Source organism: Schistocerca americana, chromosome 10 (assembly GCF_021461395.2).
Source record: "Schistocerca americana isolate TAMUIC-IGC-003095 chromosome 10, iqSchAmer2.1, whole genome shotgun sequence".
Lineage (NCBI taxonomy): Eukaryota > Metazoa > Arthropoda > Insecta > Orthoptera > Acrididae > Schistocerca > Schistocerca americana.
The window spans coordinates 194,856,095-194,881,123 of NC_060128.1; the positions used below are offsets into that span (position 1 = coordinate 194,856,095).

The window sequence follows — 25,029 nt, forward strand, 5'->3', positions numbered from 1 at the left end:
TCTTAACATCGTGTTCGCTTTTCTGGGCGGTACAAGCTGTCGAACTGCATTTGTCAGCACAAACAGCTTCGCAAGTTTCTAAATAGTAGCTGATGCCAGACACGCGCTAGTTACATTGCCATTAAATCATAGCAGCTAATTCAATCAGAAACATAGATTTCACTTTGTTGGATCGAATATCGCAAAACGAATCTTGCCGTACGTTTCCTGAACGAATTGTAAAGTTCGTTGTATAAAAATCTTAGCGCGGAAAATATGAACAAATTAACAGTTGCGTACCTATAGTAAAACATCAGGTAATTGAACCAGCTGCTGAGAGGACACTGACATTGTGTTGTAATGTTCCTGTAGAATTCTGCAGAGACGCTTTGAGTCATTTGTTCAAATATTTCGCAAAAATCGTTAATCCCATAGCCTATTTAATTTTCCCTGTCTCATGATAAAAGAAATAATATTGCGAGCACGTTAGAATAGTTTGCAAAGCTAAGTATCTTTAATGACAAGCAATGTGGTATTTACTGAATATATATCTTCTACCAAAAATAATGGACATTAGCCTTCCAGCCCCGTAAGCACAATTTTTTTCCTTGCTGTAAATGTCGTGTATTGTTTACGTCCGTAGAACTCCAAACCAACGACAGCACATCTGCTATTGAGTAATTCGAGTTTCCAATACATGTTATAAGCGAATTGCACTGCATTCCAAAAATAGTGCCGAATAATGCAAAAAAAATAAAAGGTGTACGTCAAAAATTAGTTGAGTATTGTTATTGTTCAATGAAATTCTGTTAAAATTTGATTACCGTTTTGTAAGCCGAAAAGTTATGCTATATGCATATAAAATTTCAGTAACACTTAACTAAACGCAATAAGAAATTAAATATTTCCTTATCTCGTACATGGTTAAGTTTCCACTATCGAAGTTTCTGCCGGTAGACATGTTGTTTTCTGGTCTACACGGGTAGCAATCAATGAAAGTAGTATACACTTTGTAATGTACATTTGCTATGTTGTTAAACTTTACCGGTGTTTATAGTAATTTTTTAGTAGTTGCGAGTTAGTTATGTGTGTGTAAATAATATTACAATACCAACCATTCATTGACAATTGCTTAGTGAATTGTTTGAAGTGGTGTGTAAGTTTCGATGTGCATACGGAGTGCAAACTATGACCGCCCCAACCGCAGAACGAGGCTGCAATTACATTCCCTTACTGAACGGCTATCGGATACTCGACATATGAATAAGTAACAAGAGGTAATACATAAATTATCAGTTTACTTGCTTGTTTATTTGCAGTATTGTTTTATTGCCAGTGTGGACTGTTACCTTGCATTAAACGCTACAGTAACTTTAAATGTCTGCGAGTGTAAGACTGGAAAGCCGTACAAACTTACATCATACTCTTTACAAAAAATTAATGTATTTAATGAACACCGTTATCATTTTTAAGTTAAGTCTGATACCCATCATAATACAGGTACGTATTTGAGACAAAGTAATTGTAATGAGGCTGGTTCTTTGGTATTGTCTCGCCGTTAATTTTACCTAGCGTAATAAAATTTCAATTTTCTGATTATTTTCTTACATAATACATAATAAAAGCAGTCTCGCGTAAATGTGATGGTAAATTGAATGTAAAAGCACTTGCAGAAATCGCAAGTGATTATTTCGGAATTGCCGTGGACGATTTACTACAGTTAAACAGAAACTTGCGATAGTTGTACCATATAAACCGTAAAAGAAATGGAAAATATACAGCAGGTAGACGTTTAGGAATTTATGTTGAAAGCTGATACGCGTCTGCCATTGTATAGTGTTCTGTTTCTCACTAAATCGCTCCTCATAGGCAGGAGTACTAAAATATAAACCGTATCGTTTATTCATTTTTTGCTATCGAGAAATAACAGCACAGTTGTATTTTTCCATCACATAAAATTAGGAAGTCGCTGCCTGTGGTCTGTTAACTTTTTCGTCTCGTTTTTTACATATTTTATGTACTGCCAGTAGTATTTGTTGGTCTATTGTGGTTCCTAATTGTTTGGATTCGCACATGTTGCGTAGCCAAGCAGTCTATTCGTACAAAGAAAACAAACGTAAATTTGTGCTAAGGGATGACGACGGGTCGTGGTTGTGTGCCCCTACTAGAGGAACCATTCCAGCAGTTCCTTAAATGACAAGTCAGTAACCTCCCCTCCCAAATGTAAGTTCAGTATCGTAATACATGTACTAACGCAATCGATTTGTACCTAGTGTGCAATGCAGATTTTGTTAAGAATCATACATGATCTCGATTAACAACAAACAGGACGTGTGAGAAGTCATCATGTATCAAGTTAACTGTTGCTTATATGATAGACATACTAACTGATAACCGTATGCGCAAATCGAATTGAAGAGCCGTATGTGGTCATTAACATTTGTGATCAGTGAAACTACATTGATGCTCGGAGTGTTGTGTTTTAAGTGTGGGGAGGAAATGCAACCGGTAGTTGTTAATGTAAGAAAGAAAAGTTTGCCATTCACCATATGACTAGAATATTTATGTGTATTTGTCCTATTATTGCCATGGATACTTATTAATTTATTTATGTTGAAAGTTCTCAGTGGATGAGAATATCACATATGTTTTTCCTACTTGTCAGCATTTCTGAGCACTATTTTCGGACCTGCTATCCGATTTCCCGGATTTCACTAAAAAATTTAGTGTCTGTTAACAAGAACACTGCCATAACAGATAAAATTTAAACTCGTACTGAGTGATCAGTGTATAAACTTGAAAAGAATCACACTCCAAACTGATCTAGGCCTATGCAGCAAATAGCAGGCCATATGTAAAATGTGTATGTAGTAGACAAAATATGAAATTGCGTGTTTGATTTCTTTATGAAATACATTATGCCCTTGAATATTACCTGACTATTCACTAGATAACAAAAGGTATAGCATATTCTGATTATATGCACAAAACTAGATTTTTACATTCATGGTGGCAACTTCATCTCGCAATATCTACAACTTAAAACATATTCTTTCAGCTCTGAAGAGCAGCAAATGCTTCACCAAAGTGCCAGCAACAATTCTGCAATGTTGGGGTATGGTGTGCTAATAGGAGAGAAACAAATGTGCCTCAGAAGTGACAGTTGTATCTCAGATCCTGTAAATTATATAATTGTGAGATTAATACAGTTGTTTAATGTTTGTAAAATACTATAATGACCATTCTGTGTTTTAATTCATGTGCTCAGAATTAACAAACTTAATGTAAACCATTCACCGTCTTCGATTTGTAGAAACTGCTTTCTAGCAAATTTGTGCACTCCCTCCCTGGTCTTTTGTGCCATTGCTAAATCAAGGAAGTAGAGCTTCCTCAGATGTATTTTTAGCATAACAATGGGTTTAGGTGGACTATACAACTTACCAAAATAGAAAAGGTAAAGAATATTGCTAACACATTTTTAGATTTATTTATTTGTTGATTTACTTACTTACTTATGCACTTACTTCTTTCCTTTTTTAAATTTTGTTCTGGTGACAAACATTCCTGTAGTGTAGCACGAGGTATAGGTTAAGTTTTAAGATATCATTTTGCTTGTAAGTTGTTGAAATCAATGAATGTGATTATGAAACCTCGGTTATGGTGACTCCCTCTCCCCCTTGCCCCACCCTTTTTCAGATAAGTTATTTGCATGCTTTATGAAGTAGGTAGTGTTGCAGCTGGAGGGGGAGGGAGCTGAAGAGAAATATCTCTTTGAAAATATAAATTATCTGGTATTTAAATAGCAAAAATTGATTTTGTTTTTTGTTTGTAAAGCTGTTTAGTTTTCTTGGCTGTCAGCCAAAACAGATACACGGCAACAGTAGTGAAGTGTTAACATTTTTTAGTATTGCTTTGAAGGAGCATATGCGGGTGTTCAGAAGGTGCTTCGAAATCACAGCAGAAGAGACGAATGAGAAATTCCACAATGAAATGGAATTGAGGATTGAGGCAGTGTACACACAACTAATACTCCTTGAGACTCTTCGAATATAAATTGCTCTTTTAAAATAAAAATAAAGCTGTGAATATTTCATTTTTGTTTTCTATAAATAGTTTTTGATAGTGAATGTTAGCTGCGGAATTGTTTCATTATTTCAGCTGTAGTGTTATATTTTGCAACTAATGTTAAGATGTGATCAGAATTGGTATAAAATGAGCTTTTATATCATATGCTGCAGCTGTCATCTTTCTTGTTTTTCATGGCTTTATCCTGTATCGTCATGGGGCAGCATGTTAGATTTGGGAATGTTAATGGTAAGAGGTGTTAAGCTGCTCTTCCTATTACCAGCCTTTCCACCCCTCGCACTCCCAGGACAGAATTTGTGTACCCCGTCTGTCTCATTTAAGGGATAGTACTGAAAGTCTTTGGAACTGTTACTAGAGAGGCAAAGCATATAAACTCAGAGAGGAAGGTACATAAATCTCTGAATAAAATCAGATTGGTTTGAGATATAGTGATGACAGTGTCTGAGAAACAACGGAAAGTTTCAATTATCAGTTCATTGAGTTTGGAGGATAAAGATGTTACTGAGATATTATGTAAAATCATTTCTTGTCTATTGTATGCAAGTTGAACAGTTATTGTGCAGTACAAATTTCACATATTTGTAACTGAAAACCATTCTGAGGGAATAACTGAAAAAAATGAATTGATAAAATAATTCTGTGACTGAAGTATGAGGATTAATATTGTTTTATTTAGACTATAGTAGAGATGGCACTGCTGTTACCAGCTGTTGGTTGTGAAGTGCAAACAGCTGCAGGCGCAAAAAGTAGTCGCCTACAGAGTTGTAACAATACTAAGGTGTTGCCATAGAGATATTTAGAAAATCACATTATGTTATTGGTTGAGATAGGCCCGCAAGGCTGAAGGTGTGGCCCTTTGCAACTGTCAGGGATCAGCTTAACACAAATTCAACTATAGTTTCATCTGTGAACAAAACTCGACCAGTCGTATTTACAAAGTAACAGAAATAAACTTTTGTATATAATTAATGAGAATTTATAAGTGTGCAGATTCTTAGTTATTACCTCAACGCTATGCAGATTTTTAATTTTTAGTTGAACACAATGAAGAAAAGAGTAAGAAAGGGTGAAGGTTGAGAGAATTAAAGACACATACTATGAAAATAATTATTTTACAATTTAACTATACGTAACTTCAGTATAACTATATTTTTCATAAATATTTTTTTCCTTATTTGCTAAATGATCTTCTTCGCTATGATCAGAAATATAAAATTTTAAACAATTGAAAGGTCGAACTCCTCTTGATGCAAAATATAACAGAATGTACGTAAAAACTGGTTGCCAAAATAAAATCCAAAGTTCATGAAGCGAAGTTTCATTGGCCTGCTTGTATAATTATTAACATTAACAATAAGTAGTTCAGTTTTCGATGCTCACTTGTTAATTCCATTAACTAATGCTTCTTTTGTAATTTTATTTCTAATAAGAGGAACAATGTTATTACTTTCTAATTGTGACTTATGTCGAGGTAAAGCAATTAAAATTGTACTGGATAGTAATTATTAATTTTTTAATCAGTACCACAAATTGTTTTATCATAGCCAAGTTGCAATAAATTTTTGTTTCACATGGCAAACCTGTGAATAAATCATTATTTATTACGGTACAATCTTTAATTTTTGATGCTCAGTTTGACATACATTCTGATAAAAAATTTTCTGCAATGATGCAGAAAGCTATGAATAATCACAGTTTGCGTGAATATTTTATCACAGCCTGCAGAGCAATTAGACGAAACATATTTGGGCGAGTCATAATATTAAACTTGATGTAGAACACTGTCACTTACTGTACACTGTTTACAAATCTTTTTCATAGAGTCCATTAAATTATAACTCTTTCTGGATTAGATCTAAAATTTCTGTTTCAGTAAATTCTGGCATTAATGCTGGAGCAGATAATCTATGCAATTGACATGTCAAATTCTGACCAATCTGAAATCATCAGTTTCTGATAGTGCTCTGTTATAAAAAAATTCTTCACCATATCCACTTACAAAATCTTCCAAATATCTATTCTAAATTAAAACCACAGTGCTGATGCATCTGTTGGCAGTTTAGTGCACAAATTACAGCAAATAAATGGCACATTTGTTCAGTTCCTTTGCTTCATTTACACATTATCATCACTTGTCACCATTTGAAACAATACTGTGGGTGTAACAGCCTCTCATATTATAAATATGTATGTATGTTCCATCCCTCCCACTCCCAGGACAGAATTTGTGTACCCCGTCTGTCTGTCTGTCTGTCTAGTGGTGTTCAAGTGAAGAGCAAAAAGTATCCAAAATGTTTGTGAATCCTGTGTGTGAGCAAGAGCATGGACAAGGTATTCACATAGTCAGGTGTAGGAAACTGTCTAAAAAGTTCACACAGGCCTTCGTCATCAATCTGTCAGGCTGATTTGATACTCGGCTGGCACACCTGTCCGAATCCCAGAAACGATGCCTTTATGCGTGCAGCTATCGTGGCATGGTCACTGTAATTGTATTTTAAAAAATGTACATCTGTTTTAAAGTTTGAGAAAAAAGTAAAATGAACTAATAACGAACTAACAATTTGAGTAATCATAGAAAAACCATGTATACACAGTCTCTGAATAAAATCAGATCAGTTTGAGATATAGTGATGACACAGTCAGGGAAGCAACGGAAAGATTCAATTATTAGTTCACTGACTTTGAAGAATAAAGATGTTACTGACATTACTGAGATATTATGTAAAATCTTCTGTCATCCTTTCTTGTCTATTGTAGGCAAATTGAACCGTTTTTGTGCACTACAAATTTCAAATATTTACAACTGAAAACCATCCTGAGGGAATAACAGAAAAAAAGAAGAAAAAAAAGGAATTGATGAAATAATTTTGTGACTGAAGTATGGGGACTAATATGATTTTATTTAGACTATAGGAGAGATGGCAGCACAGTTACCAGCTGTCGGTTGTGAAGTGCAAACAGCTGCAGGTGCAAAAAGTAGTTGCCTGCAGAGCTGTGACAATGAGGCATTACCATAGAGATATTTACAAAATCACATTATGTTATTGGTTGAGGTATACCCGCAAGGCTGCCGGGCTTTCCCATTGCACCTGTTAGGATCAACTTTCTGCAAAGTTGTCATAAATATCATTAATTAGGCATGTTATTTTTATCACAGACTAATTGCTGTGATGTTTCTGTAAGATTGTCACCAAACAGCAGTCATTTCCTTTCATCATCATTACCAGTTTGTTTCAATAAGAATCGACAAAGATGAATTAATGTATTGACCACAGTTATTGTTTGCTGTAACATTCAGCACTGAATTTTCCAGTATTGGAATGGGCAATTTAAATGCATTGTGAAAACTTTTACCTCCAATTGAAAGAACTGAATCTTCATTGCATTGCAACAGCCTTTAGCTTCAATTGACTTAAGTTTCCATGCATCCGTTTCAACTACTGAAACTTACAGACAGGTTATTTAGAGATCTGTGTAGGGATGAATGTAAAAACAATAGTTCTTTTGGACGTAAATCTATTGTTTTACGCAGTGATTTTCTAAAAATTTTACCAGTCATTCCAGATGGATCATGGGCAAGCTATACTTCAGAATTGCATTATAAGTTCAAATGAGTTTAATACACTTCATCATGTTGATTTAACTTAAAATATGAGGGCTTCTCCACATGAATTAAGAGCTTATTGAAATTTTGAAATAAAGGAACCAGAATGCACGTTAAATGTGTGATATAATAGTGCTATTGTTTGCAAAGTTGTAACTGGAATCACACAGAACAAGCAAAATTTGTTTCCACACATAAATATGTCTTATTTCAGAACTATTTTATCTTTTGAGTTTCAAAGAAAACAGTTCTCAGACACAAACATTCAAACAGTTATTATAGTGGTTTACAGTGTCTCATAAATATGTATTACACTGGAGAAATAATAATAGTAATAATAGTTTTTTCTTCCTTTCTTCTATACAGTTTCCACCACTAAATATTTAAATCTGTGTGAGAATTAATATATTCACTTCATTAAGTGAATAAATTAGAAAATTATGGAATTAAGTTGAAGCCATTCATTTTGTTTGAGTCTTTAACTGAGCATTAGTCAGAATAATATTCCTGTATAGTTATCACATAATGGAAAATATATTAGTAAGTTACTGTAAACACCTAAGATATTGTTGTGTGGGGTGCTCCTCTTCATTATACATGAAGACCATTTCTTTTCTTCATAAAGAATAATTGTGTGATTGCAAATGTAGCCTGTTTTGTTTCAGAAACTGAATTATATTGCATATATTTTCTTGGAGAGAAGCAACTCTTATTGGACAGGTAATAGCCTATTAATTGCAGCAAAACACAGTCATTAGTGAAATACAAGGGACTGGATTTATGGGATTGAAGAGAGTAAAGTTGTAGTGGAAGGACCACAAGCTAAACATATTAGTGCCGAACTCTGTGCAATTATGAAAACTGTAGATCAGTTGATGTATGATCACAGATTGAAATTCGCCACACACTCTGATTCCCTCGGTGCTTCACAGACCATCTAGCACATCCAGTTTTCCTTCTCCACTTACAAAGACGGTGTGGTGTTTGTCCTCCTACACAATCGTTAATTAGGGTGTTAGAGTGACACATCCAATTATCATGTGATCAGCTAGTCACAGTTACACTTTGCTGTCTTTTCTGGTCTTGTGTTCGCGTTTTAATCGTAGCCTATGTCTTAAAACACAATATTAGCAGTTTTTGCTATCATCTGTGTGAGGGTGACCGCGTATGCTAATGTGAAGAATAGCAAATGTGATTTTACGTAGCTTTTGGCATCTCTGCATTTCAGTTTTTACTACATCGGTGTAAAAAGTATTTGAAGGGAGTCTGTAACATAGATGTGAAATGCCCTAAGTAAACAAACGGCAGCTGTTACGGATGGCACATATTTGTAGCCTACTCCAGAAGAAATATAGGTACATTTCTAATAGTATGAGCAGTAAGTATCAACTATACATTGTTACTTTGTCCCTTGGCATTCTTTCATCCATTGATGTCATAATGGATTATGAGTTTTTTTAGATGAAAAGTGAGTCATAGCAACTATACGTGATAGTTAACTCACGCAGCTCAGGTAGATGTCCGGTTGATAAGCTGAGTATGCCACAGCAGGCTCCTAAAAGGAGCAGCAGCACCCATTCGGTGAACACGAGACGGAGGAGAAGGCTCTGTGTTGCGATAACATTGCTTTCTAGTGTTTGATACTCTGCATTGTAAATGTTCAAAATGTGATGGCTGTTAATGATAAACAATGCATCTGAAACTCTAGCTACAGGATTTTCTTGTGACAATCTCCTTTTCCTTGCAGAGTTACTTCAGGTCCACGGAATGTTTTTGTGAGGATATAACTCGTTCAAGTCGGAAGAATAATAGACAGTACTGTCCCCAGATCCATATGTTTGTAAGTCCCTAATATGTATTGAGAAGGACTAAATTGTTTCTGTTGGCAGGTTACAGACTTGTTTATCTCATGAAGCTATCCCAATTTGGATTTTATCAAGCTTTCACAACCCATGCCAGTTGACTACTGGGAATCTGTCTCCCGATAGGCCACGGCAAAAAAAAATTAGGTGATGTGTTCAATGGTGTCTGCACTGCAGGCGTAATTCTATGGAATTGCTCTCTCCTGTTGCTGTCAACTGCCATGTTGTTCTGTCATTCGATCAGTGTTGCAGTTTTGTGTTTCTTACTTGTGTGATACTGGATGAACACACTATTGTAGATGAAATTTTTCTTTTTGCTGTGCTCGCACAGTCCAATATATGTCAGGTTTGTGTGTCATTTGCTTTTGTCTTAATACGTCATTCTCACTGTGAGGTTAATGTAAGAAGACCTACAAATTTCTACTCAACTACCGTCCAGATACATCTCTGGTTCAGATCTTTCAGTCTGTTAGCAGTTGTGGCAAGCATTTAATTATTTCTCGCAGATATCCCATTTCTGTTTTACTTCGGACGGCTTTCGCTGTGCACCATACGTTTTTTATATTCTATTATCTGCTATAAAGAAATTGTGCACCCACCAGTTTATCAGTTATTTCATTTGTGATCTGTGTATTTGAGGTACATTTACCCTGCTTGACCGTGTTTGCCTTCTATTGGACAAAAAATGTGATTTTAGTATGTCTTAGGAAAACATCTACATTACAGTTACAATTACTTTTATGTAAATTTGGTTTAAATATTGTAAGGGAGATGTTGCTATCTAATATGGAGATAATAATATGCTAAAGGGGAAAACAGCAAATACGGATTTCAATTATTGTGTCATTTCGATAAGCGACTATTCGGAGCTGTCAAAGTTGCGTTCGGCTACAGTTCACTCACATTTGGACACATTCCTAGGTGGCACCATGGAAGAGGAACAAGAACAATCCAAGCCCGGGTCCCCGCCTTCCTGCGGGGGCGGTGACGAGGAGCTGGAATTGGAGGAAGCGTCCGCGGAAGAGGAGGAAGAGGAGACGCTGTCCCCGCCGGGCAGCCAGACGCCCTCCCAGCCTGCCACCAGCCCAGGTAATAAGTCTGCCAACACGTGCACTCACTCCTGGTGTCACGTATTACTCGTCAGTCTTTGAAGACGAGGTTTTAGGCATAATGTGATCTGTGTGACTAAATTAACGCCATTGGCGTCTGTTCTTGTGTTTGAAAGTGTGTAATGTACTTCAGTTAAGCAGTAGGGGACCTTATTTAACCGAGGCTACTTGTTTTTGCACGAAGACGAGTAACTTACTTTCTTTCGAGAGTGGGGTTGTCGACCTTTTCTTGTGTTCTTCAGTTCTTGTAGATCCGTTTGAGTGTGTCGACTTGCACTTTAGAGATCACTGCCACTTCTTGCTATCGTGTACCAATGCGAGAGGACTGACCACATCCAGAGTGGTGTAATGTGTTCAAAAGAAAAGGTACAAAACAACACTGTGAGTATAGTTGTAGTCATTATTCGAGGCTAATCTGCAGAGGCATAAGCATAACTACTCCACCGATTCGTGAGCTGAAGGATTCCTTGTTCTCAGACCTCGTTCTCAGAATTTCTGTGGCTGTGACAGTAGCCAGCCCGCCACAGCGTCCATCAGTTTGTCGTCTGACTTGAAGTGCTACCATTTGGTATGTTTTTTTAGCGGATCGAACACGTGGAAGTCGCAGAGTGACACGTCCGGGCCGTAGAGTGGAAACACGAGCAGCTCCCACTTGAACTTGGCTGTTACACTTTGTGTAATGTGAAGAGATGTGTAGGCGTGTGTTATCTCGCAGCAGACTCACTACTTCCGCAAGCAGCCCGGGTTGTTTGCTCTCGAATGGCTCGCGTAGGCTGTGGATTGTGTTTCAGCTAATGTCACTGTTAACAGTTTTGCTGCCCTCACAGAATTTAACCAGAATCGGACATCTCAAAAAAAAAAAAAAAAAGTGCGTGCTGTGGGCACAGCTTTTTTAGGGGGAGGTGATGATGCGTGCTTCCGTTGTGTGTTGTCCTGCTTTGTCTCTGGCTCAAAGTAGTGGCACTAGCTCACATCACCAGCAACTATCCACTCCAGAAAAGCAGGGCCTTCGTTATACCGGAACAGGCTTTGCAGTTCTAGCCACATACCCAGTTTGTTTTTCAGTTTGCCGAGGTTGTTCGGAACCCACTGTGTGCGCAGCTGTCTCCACTGTTTCGCCACTACTCCCACTATCACTGCCAAACATTCACAGTGTGACAAGCCGATCACTTCTTACCGGGTTGTTCTCCTTGTTGATGAGTTCAGCTGTGATAACTGTATGCGCCTGACCTGTTCTCAGATCATAATTCCGACACACTCGGTCTTCTTTAAAACAGGCACACATTTTTCTTACTGACTTGCCAGACACACAGTCTTCCTCTTGTACGGCCACCATCCTTTGATGAATGTCAGCCATTTTAACCCTTTCTGGAGCCAGAAATCTAGTAACACCTTTCTGCTCCCGAGTCATCGAATCTTGCTACGTGAATTCTACATTCTCAATGCGTTCCCTCATCAGATGGATGGAACACACAACTGCCTGCTTCTCTCCTGTGATGTGTCGTGCAGGCCCAGAAGTGTGCCAGGTACTACATTCACACTCATAGATGTCTCTGTACTTACCCCAAAGTGCTCCCCCCCCCCTTCCTGCTGCCTGGGGTAAGAATAGGCCTGAGGTATTCCTGCCTGTCGTAAGAGGCAACTAAAAGGAGTTTCACATGTTTTGGCTTTTATGTGATGGTTTCCTGTGGGGTTTGACCTCCATTTTCAAAATTTTCCCGAAGAGCGAGCCAATTGGGGAAGGGCGCCTTACACTGTGCGTCGTGTCCATTGTGCATTGAGATCTTTACCCCGCTCATTCTCCATCTCTTGAGCGAGGACACCTTCCTGTGTGCGTTTTCCACCGTGCACTGTGCAGTGTCACTTTCTGCGTCGACAATGACCTTGGACTTCTTTGCACCTGATATCCAGCACAGTAGCTAGTCCGTTCTGGTGGGGCCGCCATGTACCCTGTCGGTTGTAGCCCCCTGACCACACAGGGATTGCTCTGCTGATGCTTGCGCCGTTAGCTCCCCACGTAAGCCGAGGGGTAGGGATCCATCCCCCTGGGGCATCGTGACTCCTGGCAATGGCCATCCTGGCAGGTGGCCTTTGCTGTGGCTGGGTGGCACCTGTGGGGATGGCCCCTGGTCTTAGTGGGTGGCATCAGGGCGGATGACATGCAATTAAGCGTAGTCCACCATCTCTTGCTGGTGGTGAAACACCAGCAGTCACTAAGCATTCACGAGCTCAATTCAGCATACAGAAGTACGACCCCAAATCATTCCCCTCCCTGGCCACACCGTGGGAGGAACGTCAAGCTAAGGATGGCAGCTGATCTTATTTGCCTCGGTACCTTGTATGTTCGAGAGCTGATTGGGAATCTTTCGTGCTGATCAAGCCTCAGCTTTTTGTTGAGCATTTAGAGGACAAGTTTGGGGCGGTGGAGGGATTGTCCAAATTGAGATCTGCATCAGTCTTGATCAAAACAGTATCCTCTGCCCAATCACGGACGTTACTCTTTTGTGAGAAGTTGGGGGGGGGGGGGGCGGTGTTTCTGTAACCATCACGCCCCATAAGAGCTTAAATATGGTCCAGGGTACCATATTTCACAGGGACTTTCTTTTGCAGTCTGATGATGAGCTGCGTGCCAATTTAGAGCGGCGTGTCCACCGGGGTCTGAGGGATAATAAGGTTGCCACCGGTGCCTTCATCTTGGCCTTTGAGGGCGATACATTGCCCGAGAAGGTCAAGGTGATGGTCTACTGCTGTAATTTAAAGCCCTATATCCCTCCCCCAATGCGGTGCCGGAAGTTCGGCCATATGTCTTCCTGCTGTACTTCCCGCATCACATGTCGACATTGTGGACACCCGTCACATACCAATACTCCGTGTGCCCCGCCTTCTATCTGTGTCAACTGTGGAGAGCACCTGTTGCCTTACTCGCTATACTGCAAGATTCTCCAGAAAGAAAGGAAAATCGTGGAGTAAAAGACCCTGGACTGACTGACCTACAGAGGCTAAGAGAAAATTTGAATGCCTGCACCCTGTATGTATGACATTGTCTTATGCTGCCGCTATAACAATTCTGGCACCAACAGCTCCGCCAATCCGTCACCTCTCAGAGCCGGAAGACTACTCCTGCCCCTTGGTGGGGGCCACTTTCCTCCTTGTTGCTCCCGCACCACCAACTTCGCTAGCAACAAACCCCCCCTCCCCCGCCCCCGACTATCGGGGATGTCCGTCCCCACTTCTAGGCCGGAGAAGCGTAAGTCTTCTTTGGCTTCTTTTGCTAGGAACGGGTCTCTTAAGTCACTCGCTTCCCAGGTTTCTACTAGTGGGAAAGATGACACCCACTAGTGGCTGAAAAGTTTAAAAGCAGCTGGTCATAGGGCTTCACGCTCATCCTCAGTCCTGGAGACTGAGTCAGTGAAATCCTCCCTGCCAGCGAAACCCGAGGAGCGGCGAGAGAAATCCAAAAAGAAGACCCCCAAGACCAAGGAAATTGTGGTGGCACCCACATCACTGCTACCTACAAGCTCTGCATCTGAGGATGGGGTGGAGACTCTGGCGTCCACTGAGGACCTAGATCTCGCCAGACACAATGAATACAGACTACTCGGGCAAAAAGTCGGTGGCAGCAGTTGACCCTGAGGTGTAAACTGCCTCATTGAACGTTCCGTGCCTTCCCAGTCTCACGATGACATCATCTTCCAGTGGAATTGCGGCAGTTTTTTTCCACTGCCTGGCTGAGCTACGGCAGCTGTTAAGCTGTACACCTGCTACGGATGCCTCACCAGATGGGCTTTAAACAAGGCAGACCGGGTAACTTGCACCTCTGCTGTCACCGTTGAATCTCCTTCACATTTTAACATCAATGTGATGGTTCAGCTGGTGACTACAACAATTGTTTCTGTGGCAGAAAACCCGATCCCTCGCTCTTTAGGGTGCCCCCTGCATAAGGCAGTCCGTTGGTGGTCGCCGGAAGTCACTGAAGCAATTAAGGAGCGTCGGTGAGCTCTACAGCAACATGAGCGTCACCCTTCCCTGGAGCACCTTGTAGCATTTAAACGGCTCCGTGCCCACATTCGCCGACTTATCAAACAACAGAAGCAGGAGTGTTGGGAGACATATGTCTTGACCATTGGGTACCATACGTCACCTTCCCAAGTCTGGGCAAAGATCAAACGTCTTTTCGGGTACCAGACCCCAACAGGTGTCCCCGGTGTTAACATAAATGGTGTGTTATCTACCGACACAAATGCAGTTGCCGAGCACTTTGCTCGAGTCTCTGCGTCAGAGAATTACCTCCCATCCTTTCGTGCTCTCAAATGGCAGCTGGAAGGGAAAGTTCTCTCATTGACTACACGCCACAGTGAATCCTATAACACGCAATTTACAGAGTGGGAGCTCCTCAGTGCCCTTGCACATTGCCCTGACACAGCTCCTGGGCTTGATCGAATCCACAGCCAGATGATTAAACATCTCTCATCTGACAACAAGCAACATCTCCTCATCATCTTCAACCAGATCTGGTGCAGTGGCATCTTTCCATTGCAGTGGCGGGAGAACACCATCATCCCGGTGCTCAAACCCGGTAAAAACCCACTTGGTGTGGATAGCTATCGGCCCAACAGCCTCACCAACGTCCTTTGTAAGCTGCTGGAACATACGGTCTGTCGGCAGTTGGGTTGGTTCCTGGAGTCACTTGGCCTGCTGGCTCCATGTCAGGGCAGCTTCCGCCAGGGTCGCTCTACCACTGATAATTTTGTGTCCCTCAAGTCTGCCATCCAAACAGCCTTTTCCAGGTGCCAACACCTGGTTGCCATCCTTTTTGACTTATGTAAAGCATTTGACATGACCTGGCGGCATCATATCCTTGCCACATTGTACGAGTGGGGCCTCCGGGGCCCAATCCTGATTTTTATCCAAAACTTCCTGTCGCTCAGTACTTTCCGTGTCCAAGTGGGTGCCTCCCGTAGTTCCATCCGTATCCAGGAGATTGGAGTCCCGCAGGGCTCTGTATTGAGTGTCTCAATTTTTAGTGGTCATTAACAGTTTAACAGTGTAGCAGCAGCTGTCGGGCCCTGCGTCTCACCTTCTCTGTATGCAGACGACTTCTGCATTTCGTACGGCTGCTCCGGTACTGGTGTTGCTGAGCATCGCCCAACGGGAGCCATCCACAAGGCGCAGTCATGGGCTCTAGCCCATGACTTCCTGTTTTCCGCCATGAAGATGTCTGTTATGCATTTCTGTCATCGTCATACCACTCACTTGGAACCAGCACTTTACCTTAATGACAATCCACACTGTAGTGGAGACATATCGATTCTTAGGTCTGGTTTTCGATGCTAGTTTGACTTGCCTTCCTCGTCTTCATCAGCTTAAACACATGTGTTGGCAGCACCTCAATGCCCTCTGCTGCCTGAGCAACACCAACTGGGGTGCAGATCGCTCCATGCTGCTGCAGCTCTACAGAGCCCTCGTTCAATCCTGCCTCGATTATGGAAGTGTGATCTATGGTTCAGCGGCACCCTCAGCATTCTGTTTGCCCGACCCATTGCACCATTGCGGAGTTGGACTAGCGACAGGAGCTTTTAGGACGAATCCGGTGACAAGTGTACTGGTGGAGGTTGGAGTCCCTCCATTGAAGATCAGACGTGCACGACTGCATGCCATTTATGTTGCACACATTCATAGGTCTCCTGAACATCCTAGTTACCGTCTTCTTTTCTCAACTATGGTGGTTCACCTCCTGCATAGGCGGCCCAGGTCAGGGCTAACGATTGCGGTTCACGTGCAATTGCTTCTGTCTGAACTGGAATCCTTGCCTGTACCACCTCTCCTAGAGGTCCATTCATATACATTTCCATGTTGTAGCTTTGCCTGGACCTTTCACGTGGCCCTAAGGACTCCCTTAACCCTGCGGCTCTTCACCGTCACTTCCTCTCAATTCTTGAAGTGTTCAGGGGCTCTGAAGTAGTTTACACCGACGGCCCGATAGCTGATGGTAATGTTGGCTTTGCGTTTGTCCACAGAGGCCATATTGAACAGCATTCCTTGTCCAATGACTGCAGTGTACTCACTGCAGAGCTGGTGGTCATATCTCGTGTACTTCAGTATATCCGTTCGTGCCCCGAGGAATCGTTTCGTCTGTGTCTTGACTCCTTGAGCAGCCTACGAGCTATCGACCAGTGCTACCCTCACCGTCCTTTGGTAGCGTCCATCCAGGAGTCCATCTCTGCCCTGGACCAGTCCCGTCGTTCAGTGGTGTTTGTGTGGACTCCAGGACACGACGGCATCCCAGGCAACGAACTGGCCGAACAGGCTATGCGGAAACCGCTTCTGGAGATGGTCATCTCTGAACCTGAGCTGCATTCTGACTTACGCCACAAGGTTTTTCGGCCTTGGGAGACGGAATGGCATAACAGTACTCACAACAAACTGCGTGTCATTAAGGAGACTACGAACGTGTGCAAATCTTCCTGCAGGACTCTCACAGGGAATCAGTTGTCCTCTGCCGGCTCCGCATTGGCCGCACTTGGGCGACCCACAGCTACCTCCCGCGCCCTGAAGACCAGCCTCAGTGTCGGTGCGGCGCCCGGTTGACAGTGGCACATATTCTAGTGCTCGGTCCCACTTTCACTGCCCAGCGACGAAATCTTGGGTTACCAGACTCGTTGCCACTAGTTTTATCTGACAACGCCTCATCGGCTGATTTAGTTTTACGTTTTATTCGTGAGGGTGGGTTTTATCATTTGATCTAAGTTTTAGCACATGTCCTTTGTCCCTCTGTGTCATCCACCCTAGTGCTTTTAGGGTGGAGGTTTTAATATGTTGCAGAGCGACAGGCTTCTCCTTTTTATTCTCGTGGTTGGCCAGCCACTGCGATCTGCTTTCTTGTTTTACTCTCTTCTGTTTCTAGCATCACTTTGTTGTTTTCATGTCCTCTTTTGTTCCTTTTAGTGTTCATTGCCTTTCCTTTGTTCTCATGGTTTTTCCTTTCTCTCCATTTTGTGTTGTATGTCTCATCTGTTTTATTCTCACACTTGTGGAAATTGTTTTATTAGGAACAAGGGACCAATGAGCTCGTAGTTTGGTCCCTTGTCCCCTCTTTTAAATCAACCAACCCGGCATTTGCAAATTTCAGCTGGTCTGGCTGTTCTAAGTGTTTCGTACCTTTTCATTCGAACATTCTTTATATAAACCTTGGCCGTATACTGCCCATAAACATTGTACTGCACAAAAACATTATACGATTGATAACACTACAGAAAATAAAGTGTAACAACATGGTGGAAAGGTGCATATGCTGTGTTCAGAAATGCTTTTAGTTGTAGAGGCAGGTCACGTTCGCCAGTGGTGAAACGTATGTCAGGCAAGAAAGTGTAAGTTAGAAGTGCAGCATGTATGCAAAATATGCATATAAGTAGTGTTGAAATGAAAAGGTACGAAACATTGTAACAACCAGACTGGTTGAAATTTGCTTAGGCCACTTTGGGATAGCTTAGTGAAACATTGAGGGACAAGAAATGTGCATCATCCCCTCCCCCTGAAGTATACAAAGCCGTACCATCAGCAAGCGAGTCGACGCTGTCTTCTTTCGACATCAGAGGTCCGAAACTCATCAAATTCCTTGTGCACGGAAAACAGTGCAAATCCATTGAGAGCAAACAACCTGGACTGCTTACGGAGGGAGTGATTCTACTGTACCGTAATACATATCCACTTATCTCTGTGGTCGCACAAAGTGTAATGGCCGAGTTCAAGTGGGAGCAGGTTGAGCAACTACCCTACAGACCAGACAGTTTTGGTCTGTTACAATACTTCTCTGGGGGGATGTGATTCAAACCAGACGACACAACTGTATGACACAGCAGAGGACTGGCTCGTGTCACAGCCACAGGAATTCTGAGAACGGGGAATCTTTCGGGATAGTTGTGCTGAGGTCTCTGGTGATCACTTTTGAATAAAGACTTCAGTTATATCCAGAGTGTTGTTTTGTACCTTTCCTTTTGAACATCCCTTACATATTTCAGGCCACTGAAAACTTCAATGAATTGTGTAATCCACATACAGAGTGTATACGACTCTTGAGATCCGGGAAAATCCGGGAATTTTTCATTGTTTCGGTTTTCAGTTAAATTTTTGTAATCTGGCAGGTAAGAACTGATACTCTAATAAAGGATATTACTGTACCCTGCTACTGCAGAATAATACTGCAGCAATAAAACACGAAAGAGAGAAAAAAAAATGAAAATAAAACTCAAGTTACAAAAGAAATTCACCATATACCACAATAAAAGACAGTGCTCATGCAAGTGTCTGCCAACAGTAAAATGTGTCAAAGGCCTGAGGAAGATAGTGCAATGCTCATAACAACAAATTGCCTCCAATGAGCATATGTCACAACTGTTTACATTAGCTTCATTCTAGCATTTATGAGCCGACTCATGCGCGTACATAGTTGAGTTGCGTATGAGTAGTACCTTCTCCTGCTACTGGCTACAGAAATGTGGCTGTTGGCTGTGTGAGCAATCACAGCAAGCAGCTAGATGCTACCGGGAAAGACTATACTGGCGTGCCCAAGCTGCCAGATATACGCACATGTAACAGGCCCAGGCCTAGGAGTGGAGGGAGGGGGGGGGGGGGGTGGCAAACCGAGGTATCCGACTCAGGTTGCATCCAGCGCACATTGGTCTATCGATTAATTCATATGATTTTGAAACACATCCTTGTTGGTTTTTGAACATTTTTAACACATTCTAACTTGATTTCTGAATGCATGCATAGTGTACGTGATGTCTCATTGCATCTAGAAATAAACTTCCCCACAAGCAAAAGGGGACGGAGCAACACGAGCTGAGCAGGATAAAGCCGAACGGGTGAATGCCAGTCACTGTCTGATTATGTAGTTGATTGGGTTTGCGAATGATCAGTGTTGTTGTAATTGCTAACAAAATCCATACATTCAGACTACCAGAGTGCGTATAAACGTCTAACAGCAATAACAGGTAAGAAATATTACATATTATCTTCGCGGTGTCTCCAAGAGAATGAAATTTTGACAGAAAATTTTTGGTCAGATCACTACACTAGTAAGGGCCAGTTGTACAGTCTTCGGCTAGGAGCTGCTTATGTTCTGTTCTGGAAGTAGCTTGGAAAACATGTTGTATGAACACGTAACAATGCCTAACTGACAATAATCGCGGCATAACTAAACTGGTGATTCAGCAAGGGTTAGTGCAGTTAACCGGCGAATAAGTTTTGACAGAGGCTGGGATAGTTACAGAATTACTGATGACAAGATTGCTTGTTAGAACGAGGAAGGAGAAGAAATGGGGACATCACACAATTATGGAAGAATATGACAAATCCACATTTACATAAAAATTTTGTACTACTACATTTTAATCTCATGCTTGAGAAACGGGAGTGTATGAATGAAATGTGAGACTATTTCCTAACTTTAAAGCTTTTTGCGTGTGGTATGCCTAATAGGCATTTCATGTTGGTACTTCATGAATTATATTCTGTGATGTTATGAAAATGACCATTTGTGCCAAATATTATAAAGGCTGTTCTTGTTTTATCTAGCAGACAGTGACAAAATAGACGTAATCAGATCGAGAAACCACATCAGTCTTGGGTACATTTGTATTAACAGCTTTTTCAGTATTAGACGACGACATTTCAGTTTTTCATGTAGCGAAACATTTGACGAACTATGGTGAGGCATAGAGTCTTTTGCAGAAAGGAAAGCATGCCATGTAAAGCTGTAGCAAGATTAGAGAGAGAAAAAAGCTAGGAACTAAGGATTGAAGGAATTTAAATTGTATGTCACTCAAAACAGCAAGCTCTTAGCTAATAGACAATAAAGAGTGTAAATTTTCTTAAGAGTTCTTGTTCTCCAGATAACAAATAATCTCATCCAGTATTAATTGCGTGTGGTGGTGTTTTTTTTTAATCAAAGGAAAGGAAAAAGAAGAGAGATGGGAGTTGGTGGGGGGGGGGGGGGGGGTTCAAACTGTCCGACTGGGAGCAGTAGAGGCACCACAGGACAATTTAGCTTCCACTGTTCTGAATATAATTTGATGGCATCCATTACAAAATATACACGTTTCAATTCCACAGAGCGAAATACAGTGACGTGTGATAGAAGAATGCTGTGTGAAGAGGCATGGCACTGCAATTTGGCACACATAAAACCAAATGTCTTACATTTCCTTGAACACATATGTTTTATGTATTAGACTCTTCAAAAACATGTGCACTACAAAATGAACATATTTTTCAAAATTCGATTTTTTTTTAAATTTTTGATATCCATCTCATATGCTCAAGGGAAAGAGGGGGTCTGTAGCAGGGGGGGGGGGGGGGGGGTCACTATGTAGAATTGCACCAATTCGGAACTATTGTAGATCCGGGGCTGATGCCCGGAGCAGTCCGAGTTATAGTGAGAAAGTGCGTAGTCTCCACGTTAGTCATGTTTACATTTAGTGATTTTGCTGTTTCCTCTTCATTTACTGCTCTCATGTCAAATGAAAACAAAATGGATCTCTGTGGCCAGGACCTATCAAGTGAATTAAAGTAGAGTCACATAATTACGGAAGACTAAAATATGTTATTAGTTTCATATTTTATTTTGTTTCCACGTTTCTGACAGTCGAGCATTAATTGCCTTGCAGAACAATGAACTTATTTTTGTAAGTTTTCTAAAGAAATTTGGCTTTTATTAATCTTTTCCACTGAGGCAGTCAATGTATTTGAAACAAAGTGTTTTATTCCACACTATTGACTAATTGTTCGCTGCATTTCAAGTGCACGTTTCCATCTGCTAGCACGCATGGCATTATGCCATAATAAAGAACCAAACATGAGACTGGTACTCCAAGAAAATTAACATCTCGAAAACCACACTGTAAAGCTTAATATCAGGTCGAGGCTTACTTCATTGGGAATCAGGACATACGAATGTGCCCTTTAAGCCGAATTATGCATTTTAGTATGGTTCACGAAACTCTGATGCTCTTGGAGAACCCTCTGGTGTCTTGTTTCTTTTATGACGCAATATAAGATCTTTTAATGTTTTACACGTATGAACATACGGGCTTCTTGCATCATCGTAGCTGTGCAAGCGCGGTGACACCTGTTATCTGGCGCGCTCCGGCAACTGCTGAAACGGACCTATTTCTACAGGTCGCGGGAAAATATTGCGAATGGTGGTTTGAAAAGCATTACTCTCACTTTCAAAGTAAATTTCCTTTTGCACAAGTTGAACTATGTGTGTGAATGTACGATGAATTTCTTAATTTACAAAGCGTTTGACTCTCATTTAAAAATATACTTTTTGATGATGAGCCATTTAGAAGAATTTCGAGTCCAGAAGATCACAAATTTGTGTCGTTACTAAAAATTTTACTGCCACATTTGTGTGATGTATCTTAAAATGTAACATGCGCAGAAAAGATCAACATTATATGTGAAATCCTAGCTTCTCTTGCAGCTTATTAACATTAGAGACAAATATTATATGTTAAAGCTTTGCTTTTCTTGTAGCAACACTATGTGTGTTAATTTAAACCATTAACTTTTTCTGTTTGTGTGATCTTGCTATTGGCTGACTTCATCAGCTGTCCTACGCTCTGAATATCCGCTGTCATCGGCTGGCAAGATCACGTGACATTACCTACGACTGGGCTACGAAAGTGCATCGCAATCTCGATTTCAATTTTTCAGAAAGTAACGTGCGGTGTTTGGTGGAATTTGAATTTATACTTTGGTAATACAAAAATATGCAGTGTACATGTTGCTGCACATCAAAAATCTTTCCAAAACGTGTCCCCCCCCCCCCCCTCCCCCTCTCCTGAGTTTTCTTTTCTTAAGTGCCGGAAAATTCTATACGCCTATATAAAACCTTAACCACTCAAAGAATTGATGAGGTTTACAGTTCCAAGGAAAAATGTACTGCCTCTTAACATGGAAAAAATGTGTTTTCATTCGGGAGAAAATGTTCTTTTAACCGGGAAAAATCCGGGAATTGTTTTTCCTTGTCCATGTGTACACCCTGACATAGCACAACATATTAAAATTCATTTATTCAGTTGCACACTGCAACATAAACTATAGGTAATTAATATTATAATCTAGTTTTCTTCTTGGAGCGGTACAGATGGTGTTAGCATGCCCTCCATATAATAAAGATCACTTAGGACCACAAGAAAGGAGAACACCAGTGCTTTTTGCATGAAAAATTACCTTGCTGATGTGTAGTAACACCTGTGTTCTCTTTTACCAAGAAATCACTGTAATTCCTCACCAGTTCCTGAAATACACACTTGTATTCGTACGTACAAAAGTGGGAAGATGTAGTGTGTCGTGTACAGGTGCTAGCAGTAAAGTGTAGGAATCGGAGTAGTGTCATTCCGTAATTTTTCCAGGAGCGTCTCCGGCTTCCTCGGGCTCCGTCCCCGCGACACCGGTGCAGGAGTCTCGGCTGATGTTCTTCACCGGGAAGCCGCTGAACATCAGGCGCGGCAGGGGCCGGCCGCCCTACAAGGAGAGGACGACGCAGAGGCAGGGCCGGCGCAACTCCCTGGGCATCAAACTCAAGAGGTGGAAGAGGTATGTGAACTGGCCTGCAGCTGTCGGGATTACGTAAAACTTGTAACGTTAATCGCCTTACGATCTCGTCACATTACAGCTTGCGCCTTCCAGAATAACAAGTTTCCATCTTCAGGTACACACAGTCACAAAAATAAAAATATCTCATCATAAAAGCTACGAAATGTTTCAGGGGTGGTAACTGGCACACTCGGTTTCTTCCGTCGGTAATTCTCTGTCGTGATCTATGGGAAGAACTTGATACGTTGCTGCACAGTACCAAATACGAAATTGATTTGAACAAGCAATTTACAAATAAGGAAAGCCATTTCTTCAGTAGCTTCGCGAGTGTGCTATAAACGGCAACCCTGGCTACAGTGTCACTCATTGTAGCTCCTAAATAGGCACAGTCATTATATAAGACAGTCCGTCAGATAATATACTAATTTTGCACAGCAGTTACGTACAGTGGTACGGTGGGCTACAGATAATGTTTGCCCGGTTTTGTGTATCGACGGTGGGCTTATGGCTCGCAGTTTAATCTAAACCTGGGGTAGTTGAGTCGAGTCGAATGATGTTCTCGTTCCTCGTGGTATACTGAAAGACGAGCTGCCGGAAATGGTGGCAGCGGGTCTGGTAACCCACAGCAGGCCGGCTGCTGGCTGAACTGTGCAGCAAATTGTACTGGTGCCGGTGCGGTGACTTCTGGGGAAGACAACTGAGTACGGAGAAACTTTCATTCTGTTTACGAAGTGATTTGTTGCTTTTACTCGTATTCTTGTGATCGTGTCTGTCTGAAGAAAGAAGCTCGTTCTTCTGAATCTGACTTGCTTTTATGTGATGAGATTTTAAGGTGATCACCGTTATAAGAGTGCTTGAGCCAAAATATCCTCTTATATTGTTAAATTACAGTGTGGCATTTTCCCCATCCAGTCATGGATTAAATTAAAGTACAAGACCATAATTTTTAGTCTGCTTTATTTTTCTTTTTTATGTGTATCATCGCTCACACAGAACAGTTGCGCTCTAAAGCGAGCTCGTCGTGCTGTCACACGTAATTCTCGTGTAATGGTTATAGTGTGAAATTTAATTTGTGTAAAGAAATACATCTGGATAGAAGAATTACTATGGATTATTGAGAAGGGAAGCTAATATATTAGATTATTGCAACAATACCCCATTAAGTATTGCATTTCTTAAGAACTTGTTATTTAGTTTTACAAATGAAGAAATTTTAATGCATTTAATGACTCTTTGGTTATGAGTTGATGACTTGCATGTTTAATAGCATACGCATTTTCTGCGCGTATACTCTTCTGGAACTGCTAACAACTGGCATCACAAAGAGTTGATTATATAAATATGTCAAAGGAGATTGTGACATAGGACTGTGTCCAGCTGCATGTGGTGGGTCGATAAGCATTGGGGGAGGCTGGAGTTTAAGTCTCTGTGGACACTGAACCTGTTGTCCACAACACTTTGCATTACGACAACCGAAGGACACCTCGAAACACGACATTGGCTGTCACCACAACATATGTGCTTATGGGAATGGTGCAGGCTGCCTCGAAGTCAGATGCTGTACGATTTTGAGGTAGCGTATACTGAGACTCGAGGTGTTCCTCTTTTTGCTGGTGTGTATTTGTCAGTTTATCGGCATCTGACTTTTTAGGAAACTTTATGAAAAACACAAATCTAAATTTTTATTTTTTATTAACTTATTCTTTTCTAAAAAAAAATTGCAGCTTTTTCTCGCAATTCTTAAGCTCAGAACATGACACCATTTTACAGGTTATTATTTGCGCTT

The 25,029-nt window shown here is 41.2% G+C and overlaps 1 protein-coding gene across 1 annotated transcript in view; it reads left to right on the forward strand.

Moving 5' to 3' along the window:
- The first annotated feature begins 1,001 nt into the window (after positions 1–1,001).
- The window catches only part of LOC124552384 (histone-lysine N-methyltransferase 2C-like), a 434,288-nt gene continuing 410,260 nt past the window's right edge, over positions 1,002–25,029 (forward strand). The window contains exons 1-3 of the mRNA XM_047126647.1: positions 1,002–1,256; positions 10,453–10,620; positions 23,060–23,243. Coding sequence (XP_046982603.1) covers positions 10,461–10,620; positions 23,060–23,243 — 344 coding nt within the window. The 5' untranslated portion in view covers positions 1,002–1,256; positions 10,453–10,460. The remainder of the gene's footprint in view (positions 1,257–10,452; positions 10,621–23,059; positions 23,244–25,029) is intronic.